General features: G+C 34.3%; 1 protein-coding gene across 1 annotated transcript; it reads left to right on the top strand.

Annotated features, from left to right (window-relative positions):
* Positions 1 to 5,134: 5,134 nt before the first annotated feature.
* Positions 5,135 to 10,156, top strand: LOC129567949 (uncharacterized). Its single transcript, XM_055445339.1, has 11 exons — positions 5,135 to 5,648; positions 5,723 to 5,870; positions 5,943 to 6,205; positions 6,354 to 6,834; positions 7,021 to 7,147; positions 7,671 to 7,684; positions 8,049 to 8,617; positions 8,690 to 8,837; positions 8,925 to 9,187; positions 9,355 to 9,835; positions 10,021 to 10,156. Exons 1-11 carry the CDS (start codon positions 5,135 to 5,137, stop codon positions 10,154 to 10,156), a joined length of 3,144 nt encoding a protein of 1,047 aa, XP_055301314.1.
* Positions 10,157 to 10,602: the final 446 nt, after the last annotated feature.

The following is a 10,602-nucleotide window of genomic DNA, read 5'->3' as shown; positions in this document are numbered from 1 at the left end:
TTTTCGAAACTGGCCGGACATTCCAGATGAGGGACAACTTTTTTTTTGAAGCAGTCTACTGTTGGTGCTTTCGAACTTATTTGCATTGAACGAATTGTATATTTGTGAATAAATGATAAAGAATCCGCTTACAATAAACTACTTAATTGTTGCAAGTATTTAATCGAGTAACAATCAACGTTTCAATTTGTTTTAGTTTTTGTGCTGTGTCAACTGTTTCGAATCTTAATCGTCTTATTAATCGCTTGCATTGCTATTGCTTGTTGAACAAACTTTGTTTATTTGCAAGTAATGTCAACAAAAAGTATGATAAATGAACTCATTTAAAACGGAAGATTTTCAGCGTCACTTCATTTTAACCTCGTCCAATTTTATATTCAAGCATTATTGTAAAATAAAAGTATTTTTTTTGGATATAGAAGCAATGTAAATAAGTCCATAAATGGAGTATTTTACTGCAAGTTCTACAAGTACAATGAAGCACATGATTCATTTATTTTTGATCTGATCTCAAGTTTGTTCTCAATTTGTTGTCGTTGGTATTTCCCATTAAACGGAAAAAAGTGCACAAATACAAAGCTATTTCCATTTTACATGACAAATTTTGATGACGAAAAAAAAGTAAAGAAATTTTTCTGAATCAGTTGTTCTGATTCAGTATCAGTTTAAAGGATTATTGACTTCATCAATGGTTAATTTTTGGCAGTTGAACCCGAATAAATTTCGGCTTTAAATATATTAGCCGTAATGAGAAAGTAACAGTCGTTCTTCAGCTGTTGTTCAGGGATGAAACACGCTTTGAGAAGAATATAGGAAACAAGTTGTTCAATCTTTCAGCTGTGATAATTTGCATGAATCTTTTGAAATATAGTAAGTTTTTCAGTTCTGTCCCATTTTGGTTCTTTCAACATCTTCAATTCCTTGTGTGAACATAGAACAGTGTCGTTAAAATTCAAGGTCATATTTATAACAAAAAGTCTCTAAAGGAAGTACAAATGAAGTGATGTTGCTGTAGTTTTTAAATAGCAGTCTCGTTCTAAGTTAGCGAAACGTAATTGTTCGGAAGTTCAACACATACTTCGGGTGCAAAACATGCACACTTCGTTCACCCCTATTTTCTAATACAATATATAAAAAATTATTGAGTATTTATTACAATTAAATAACGTTTTGTTTTTAGGTTTTGTTTTTGCTCAAAAGTATCGGCATGATGGTGGAAAAGAAGAAAGCAAAGCAAACCAAGACAATGAATCGTCTTTCAAAAAGATGACTTTTGGCAAAAAGATACGACACATTTATAGTCACATAACAATCGAACCGTTGATCATTTGTTTTTTGCTGTCAAGTACGGTGTTAGAATTGACAGTGCAGAATTTAAACTTAGAAAAAGCGTGCCTTGTGAATTTGAACTATAACCAAACGGTTTGTGATGCACTGTACGGGACACAGCAAACTATATCAACGAAGAAAAGGCGGTTCCGAAACTCGTTTCCCAAATGACGGGATAGAAAGCGGTATTAATCAGTGCGTTGTCATGCTTACTGATTTTATTTTTTGGATCTTGGAGTGATCGACATGGGAAACGAAAACCTTGCATCCTAATTCCACTATGCGGAGACATATTGATGGCTTTCTTGCTGTTGTTTGTGTTTATTTCGACAAAACACCCATCGAATTGACGATTTTTGTACAAGTTTTCTTCCCAGCCATATCAGGTATTGGAAAATTATGATTGAACCGATTCAATTTTGAATGAGAGCATTCCTAGATTATTTTTTGGTATTTCAGGAAGCGATTTCACAATGATGGCGGGTGTCTTTAGTTACATAGCCGATATTACTAATGAAAAAGAACGAACGTTTCGCATTGGAATTGTTACTTTGGTTTATTCCATTAGTGTTCCTTTCGGGATGGCAATGAGCGGAGTTTTGCTCAAGTAAAATGAAAACACCTTTATGAGTTTTATCACGATTTTTGAAATTTTACACACCTTTCATTCAATCTTGCAGGAGAATCAAATTTTATGGAGTGTTTTCAATGGCTGGCAAAATGTACATAATTGCATTGCTTTATGGCATCTTCGTAGTGAAAGAAGTTCCACCAAAGTAGAAGAATGATCAAATGATCAAAAAATCATTTTTGGCTGATTTCTTTGATTTTGGCCATATCAAAGAGATATTCCTAGTAGCATTCAAAGCGCGTATTCGAAATCGTCGCAACAAAATTTTAGCAATAATGGCAATTATTATAATCACCTAGTCGGCCCACTATATGGTAATTTCCTGAACTTATACAAATTGAATTAAATAAAATTTAATACGCACGCACTTGTGCATGCATCGATGGTAAGTTATTAATTAGTTAATTAACTATTCTAATTAATATTTAGGTAATTTTTTGGATAATGCGATAAATAACGCATTCGTTCCAATCATTTGAATAGTTTAGTTTTCCATATTTTGTTTTTGTTTTTTTGTTTGCGTGTTTTTCTAGGTGAAACTCCGATATTTTATTTGTTCACGCGTTACAAGTTTCACTGGACTGAGGAGAAGTTTGGCTTCTATTCGACATACAGCATGGTCTTGAGTTTGGTTGGAACTGCTTTTGCCGTCGGCATATTGTTGAGCATGTTAAAAGTGGATGATGCGCTAATCGGAGCAATGACTATTCTTACGAAAGTTGCGTCGAGTTTGGTGTACGTATTTTCACAAGTTGAATGGCACATGTATATCGGGCCGATGGTTGAGATAGTCTGGAGCGCTGCATTCATTTCAATGCGTTCATTGACGTCCAAAACTGTAACAAGCAATGAACTAGGAAAGGTAAACTCACTCTTTGGAATCATTGAGTCGATTTCACCGCTTGTTTATTCGCCTATTTTGGCCGCCATTTATTCAGCCACAATATCAAAAATGCCGGGCGCATTCTTTCTATTCAGTGGATTTATGTCCATCCCTGGAGCATTACTTTTTATGTACGTATATATTGAAATGACCACATAAAAATACTAATTCCAATGAATTTTCTACAAGTAGCATTAATTGCCGATGAAAAAATGCGTCGCAAAAAATGTAGTTTAAAATATAAATTGAACTTCACCATTTGCTGAAATATGATTATGAATGAAATTTACGATATTCCCACGTTATATTCCTTTTCAGATGGATTTACATGATAAATCGTGCCGAGGCAAAAGAGATAGAAGCCGCCGATAAAGACGTTGATGGACAAAAAACGATGAATGAAAAGCTGTGCGTGATGTATTTACGTAATGAGGACCTATCTATGATATCTGACGTAAAAGATTTGATAACGTAAAGCCGCGGTGATTCAATTGGTCCAACAAAAATCGATGAATAATGTTATGACTGATGATAACTTATTATTTTATTTATGTATTTAAAGAAAATGTAAAATTACATGAATGTTCCTATCAATAAAAAAAAAATGGACATAAATTTAAATTTAAACTGAGAATTTCGGACAGAGATTTCAACAGCTGTATTTTGGACTTCAGTGTATAAGGAAAAATATCGCGTCACAAAATTTGCAAGATTCTTAGAAGCTTGATTTGAATACTAAATTAACCCTCTAACCCACGAGAGAGCCTCAGAGCACTCCTCACGAAAAAAATTTTTTCGCTACTGATGAATTTTTTTGACTCAAAATGATTTCATGACATTGTATCATGCTTTTAGCGACATATTTGTAGAAGGTTCGAACTATATCCACCGTTTCGTTTCGTTTCTGTCAACAGTTTTGAATCAAAAGTCTGGTGTGAACACGGAAAATAAGTGGGGCCAATTGTTTTTTCTTGCAAAATCAAACAGATAGATTTTTAGTTATCCGATTTCGTTGAAACTTTCACCATAGAAAGAAATATATTGTACCTTTAATTTATATATGTGGAAAAATTATGAATTTGTGTTTTTGAAGCGAAAATTTAAAAAAACATTTTCTCGCCTGGCGGCTAAATGAAACAAGCAAATAACTTGCGGATGGTTTTTTTGAGTTTATTGGTCCATATTTACATTTAAAAAAAGGTTATCCAAATATATTTTTTTACAGATTTACCGGCATTAAAAATGTAATAGGTAGTAGCATTACGTTAACAAAAATTTCCTGTAATGTTATTACAATTGTAATAGCTATTACCGGTAATGCCAAATGACTGGCATTACAATTGTAACACATTATCGGTAATGCTAAATTTTGGCATTACAATTATAATAGCTATTACTTGACCCGTCCGTTACAATATTAACATGTTACCTAACATTAACGGTAATGCCAGAAATCTAACATTATTAATGTGATTTTTTAGCATTATTAATGTGATTTTCTAACATTACACACGCAATGTAATGCCAAAATTTAAAACAATACCGGTAATGCTAAATTTTGGCATTACAATTGTAATAGCATTACTTTGGCTCTTCGTTACAAGAGTCTTTTAGAGTCGTTACAAGAGAAGTTACTCTTGTGTTACGGCAAAATGTGAATCTGTATATTGTTTTCCTCATTTTTTGAGTTTTGGCGGTTAGAGAGTTAAAAATATAACCTAAAAGCCGTGACGCAGATTATTTGCCTCATTGTAAAGTCGTTGGTCTTAAAAGGAAAAAAAATTGCAGAAATATAAAGCTATTTTCAGTTTTTAATGATCATAATTATGATGACAAAATTCAAGGAAGAAAGATTTCTTCTGAGTCAGTAGTTCTGATTCAGTATCAGTTTGATGCATTTATGACGTCTTTATACTTCATTAATTGCAAAATTGTTGAATTTGGCAATTGAATCAGAATAAATTTCGGCTTTAAATACAGTAGCCGATCATAAGGAAGCAACAGTCGTTCTTTAGCTGTTGTTCAGGGGTCAGACACGCTTTGTGAAAAATAGGAAACAAGTTGTTCGGTCTATTTAGTTGTGATCATTTTCGTGAATCTTCTGAAATATAGTAAGTTTTCTTTAATTTTGGTTCTTTCAACAAAAAGCAGCCTCATTTCGTGTATTTAAGTTTGACAAATGCTATATTGTGGAAATACGGGCATACTCCTGCTACAATATATGGAATAATTGAAAATTGATCAAATTAAATAGCGTTTTGTTTTTGTGTCTTTCTTTTTTGCTCAAAAGTATGGCTATGATGGCGGAAGAGAAGCAAGCAAATCGAAACAATGAGTCGTCTTTCAAAAAGATGACCTTTGGCAAAAAGGTTCAACACATTTATGGTCTCATAACACTCGAACCTTTGATCATTTGTTTTTTGCTGTCAAGTACGGTGTTAGAATTGACAGTGCAGAATTTAAACTTAGAAAAAGCGTGCCTTGTGAATTTGAACTATAATCAAACGGTTTGTGATGCACTTCGTGTACGGGACACAGCAAACTATACCAACGAAGAAAAGGCGGTTCAGAAACTCGTTTCCCAAATGACGGGATGGAAAGCGGTATTAATCAGTGCATTGTCATGCTTACTGATTTTATTTTTTGGATCTTGGAGTGATCGACATGGAAAACGAAAACCTTGCATCCTAATTCCACTATGCGGAGACATATTGATGGCTTTCTTGCTGTTGTTGTGTGTTTATTTCGACAAAACACCCATCGAATTAGCGATATTTGTACAAGTTTTCTTCCCAGCCATATCAGGTATTGGAAAACTATGATTGGACCGATTCAATTTTGAATGAGAGCATTCCTAGATTATTTTTTTGGTATTTCAGGAAGCAATTTCACAATGATGGCGGGTGTCTTTAGTTACATAGCCGATATTACTAATGAAAAAGAACGAACGTTTCGCATTGGAATTATTACTTTGGTTAATTCCATTAGTGTTCCTTTCGGGATGGCAATGAGCGGAGTTTTGCTAAAGTAAAAAGAAAAAAAATTATGAGTTTTTTCACGATTTTTGAAATTTTACACACCTTTCATTCAATTTTGCAGGAGAATCGGATTTTATGGAGTGTTTTCAATGGCTGGCACAATGTACATAATTGCATTGCTTTATGGCATCTTCGTAGTGAAAGAAGTTCCGCCAAAGGAGAAGAATGATCAAATGATCAAAAAATCATTTTTGGCTGATTTCTTTGATTTTGGCCATATCAAAGAGATATTCCTAGTGGCATTCAAAGCCAATGTTAGAAATCGTCTTACCAAAATTTTAGCAATAATGGCAATTATTATAATCACCGTAGGACCCCTATATGGTAATTTCCTAGAACTTATACAAATTGAATCAAATAAAATTTAATACGCATGCACTTGTGCATGCATCGATGGTTAATTAGATAATTCTTTGGATAATGTTAATAATTTTGGTTTTTAACATTTTGTTTTTGCTACGTGTTTCTCTAGGTGAAATGCCGATATTTTATTTGTTCACGCGTTACAAGTTTCACTGGACTGAGGAGGAGTTTGGCTTTTATTCGACATTCAACATGGCCTTGCATTTGGTTGGAACTGCTTTTGCTGTCGGCATATTATCGAGCAGGTTGAAAGTGGATGATGCATTAATCGGAGCAGTGACTATTCTTACAAAGGTCCCATCGAGTTTTGTGTATGCATTTTCACAAGTTGGATGGCACATGTATATCGGACCGGTGGTTGAGCTAACCTGTGGTGCTGCAATTATTGCAATGCGTTCGTTGGCGTCGAAAACCGTACCAAGCAATGAAATAGGCCAGGTCAACTCACTCTTTGGAATTGTTGGATCGATTTCACCGCTTGTTTATTCGCCAATTTTGGTCGCCATTTATTCAGCCACAATATCAAAAATGCCGGGCGCATTCTTCTTATTCGGTGGATTTATGTCCATCCCTGGAGCATTACTTTTTATGTACGTATATATTGAAATGACCACATAAAAATACTAATTCCAATGAATTTTCTACAAGTAGCATTAATTGCCGATGAAAAAAATGCTGAAAATTCATCGCAAAAAATGTAGTTTAAAATATAAATTGAACTTCACCATTTGCTGGAATGTGATTAAGAATGAAATTTACGATATATTCCCTTTCAGATGGATTTATATGATAAATCGTGCCGAGGCAAAAGAGAGAGAAGCCGCCGCTGATGAACAAAAAGCAGTCAATGAAAAGCTGTGCGTGATGTATTTACGTAATGAGGACCTGTCTATGATATCTAGCGTAGAAGACCTGAAAGCATAGATGCATGGGAAGATTTCAACCGCCATATTTTGGACTTTAGTGTATAAGAAAAAATAACGGCGTCACTATTATTTTTGCAAGATTCTTAGAAGCTTGATTTGAAAACTAAATTAAAACTGAAGCCTAAAAGCCGTGACGCAGATTATTTCCCTCATTGTAAAATCAAGATTAGCAATAATGAATGCGAGTGGATATTGCATCGAGGGGAAATACAGCGCTTTAGCATCACATTAATCTTTTGCGTGTTAAACCCACTACAGTGTCACTTTATTTTGACCTTGTCTCAAGCTTATATTTAAAATGCATTGGATCCTCATAACATAGAAACTTTTTTCAGTCGTAGAATTTCTCTTTCAGTTGAAACAATTACAATTACGCACGTGATTCATTCATGCCAAGTTTGTTGTTATCAATTTATTTTTTTTTAGTTGACCTTGGCCATTAAAGGGAAAATAGTGCAAAAACATAATTATTTACGTTTTTTTTAATGACGAAATTGAAGTGCGTTTATGGAACGTATTTTTTTTCTGAATCAGTTGTTTTAATTCACTATCAGTAAATAAAGGATTATTGACGTATTTTTTAGATAATTGTTAATTTTAGAAATCGAGTCAGAATATATATCAGCTTTAAATACAGGAGCCGATCATGTGGAAGCAACAGTCGTTCTTTAGCTGTTGTTCAGGATTGAGACACGCTATGTAAAGAATAGGAAACAAGTTGTTCAATCTTTTAGTTGTGATAATTTTCGTGAACCTCCCGAAATATAGTAGTAAGTTGTTCAATTTCGTTCAGTTTCGGTTCTTTCAACAACTTCAATTCCTTGTGTGATCATACTTCGTACACCTCATTTCCTGCTAAAATATTTGAATTAATTAAGAATTGTTTACATTAATACCGTATTGTTTTTGTGTCTTTATTTTTTGCCCAAAAGTATGGCTATGATGGCGGCAGAGAAGAAAGCAAACCAAGACAATGAAACATCTTTCAAAAAGATTACCTTTGGCAAAAAGGTTCAACACATTTGTAGTTACATAACACTCGAGCCGTTGATCATTTGTTTTTTGCTACCAAGTGCGCTGTTAGGGTTAACTGTGGAGAATTTTAATTTAGAAAAAGCGTGCCTTGTGAATTTGAACTATAATCAAACGGTTTGTGATGCACTTCGTGTACGGGACACAGCAAATTACACTAACGAAGAAGTGGCAGTTCAAAAACTCATTTCGGAAATGACGCAATGGAGAGCGGCATTTGCCAGTTCTATACCGTGCTTACTGATCCTATTATTTGGATCTTGGAGTGATCGACATGGAAAGCGGAAACCTTGCATCTTAATTCCACTATGCGGAGACATATTGATGGTATTCTTGCTGTTGTTGTGTGTTTATTTCGACAAAACACCCATCGAATTGACGATTTTTGTACAAGTTTTCTTTCCGGCTATAACAGGTATTGCCAAATTTTGAATGGGCCGCTGAAATTTCAAAGGGAAGCCTTTCTTACTTATTTTTTCTCTTCTAGGAAGCAGTGTGACAATGATGGTGGGTGTCTTTAGTTACATGACCGATATCACAAACGAAAAAGAACGAACGTTGCGCATCGGACTTACTACTTTGATTTGTGCCGTGAGTGTTCCTGTCGGAAGTTTAATAAGCGGGGTTTTGCCCAAGTAAAATGAAAACACTTTTATGAGTTTTTTTTTACTGTTGAATATCGACAGTTTTTTCATCCATTTCTTTTTTCTATAATTTTTCAGGATAATTGGTTTCTATGGAGTGTTTTCATTGGTTGGCACATTGCACACAATGGCTTTGCTTTATGGCATCTTTGTAGTGAAAGAAGTTCCGCCAAAGGAGAAGAATAATAAAATTATCAAAAAATCATTTTTGGTCGATTTCTTTGATTTTGGCCACATCAAAGAGACATTTTTTGTGGCATTTAAGAAGCGTGATAAAAATCGTCGCACGAAAATATTGGCAATAATCGCATTCCTTGTTATCGCCGTAGGACCACAAAATGGTAATTTTTATCAATTATACAAATTGAATAAAATTAAATTCAATATTCATGCACTTGCGCACGCAACGATGGTTAATTAGATAATTTTTTGGATAATGTGAATTAGGTCACGCATTCAATCCAATTATTTGAATAATTTTGCTTCTACTACGTGTTTGATTTTCTAGGTGAAGCGCGGTTATTTTACTATTTTACGCGATTCCAGCTCAATTGGTCTGAGCAAGAGTATGGCTTCTTTTCGACATACAGCATGGCCTTGAATTTGGTCGGAACTAGTTTAGCCATCGGCATATTGTCGAGTTTCTTGAAATTGGATGATGCATTAATCGGAGCAGTGACTATTCTTACAAAGGTCCCATCGAGTTTTGTGTATGCATTTTCACAAGTTGGATGGCATATGTATATCGGACCGGTGGTTGAGCTAACCTGTGGCGCTGCAACTATTGCGATGCGTTCGTTGGCTTCGAAAACTGTACCAAGCAATGAAATAGGCAAGATTAACTCGCTTTTTGGAATCATTGAAGCGTTGCTATCCCTTGCTTATTCGCCCATTTTTCACGCCATTTATACGGCCACTCTAACAAAAATGCCGGGCGCATTCTTCTTATTCGGTGGATTTATGTCCATCCCTGGAGCATTACTCTTCATGTACGTATATATTGAAATGACCACATAAAAATACTAATTCTAATGGATTTTCTACAAGCAAAATTAATTGCCGATGAAAAAATGCTGAAAATTTTTCGCAAAAAATGTAGTTGAAAATATAAATTGAACTTCACAATTGGCTGAAATGTGACTATGAATGAAATTTACGATATATTTCCTTTCAGATGGATTTACATGATAAATCGGGCCGAAGCAAAAGACAATATAGCCGCTGATGAACAAAAAGCGACAAATGTAAAGCTGCGCGATATGTACTTACAAAATGAGGACCTGTCTATGATATCTGAGATGAAAGACTAGAGCTATGGTGATTCAATCAATTTGATAAAAAGCGATGATTATTAGTATGACTGATGATGGTTGTTTTTATTTATGTATTTATGGTAAATGTAAAATTGTATGAACGTTCCGTAGCAATGAAATAAAAATATGAATGTAAATTTAAATTTAAAGTAAGAATTAAAAAAAAACATTTTTAACAACAATATTTTGGGATAAACTCCCTACCATGGTCATTTGGAATTTTCCTATATATGTAAGCCAAGCCCTTTCCAACAGCATTTTACATGTCGGTAGGTCAAGTGGTGCTCTTAAAAAATCTGGGATTTTTACATTTTGGATCGTAATGCACAGTTTATGATGCGTCATTTGTCGAACTATCATCCACCGTGATAATTTAATCTTTCCAAAACGTCATAATACATAATAAGCGATTGAAATGCTTAATTTTGATTTACACAGCATTT

The sequence above is a fragment of the Sitodiplosis mosellana genome, unplaced genomic scaffold (genome assembly GCF_009176505.1).
Source record: "Sitodiplosis mosellana isolate CC-2019 unplaced genomic scaffold, AAFC_SMos_1.0 Smas_scaffold_14, whole genome shotgun sequence".
In the NCBI taxonomy this organism is placed as follows: Eukaryota; Metazoa; Arthropoda; class Insecta; order Diptera; family Cecidomyiidae; genus Sitodiplosis; species Sitodiplosis mosellana.
The sequence above is the reverse complement of the archived record's forward strand: the minus strand, read 5'-3'. Positions and strand labels throughout refer to the sequence as shown.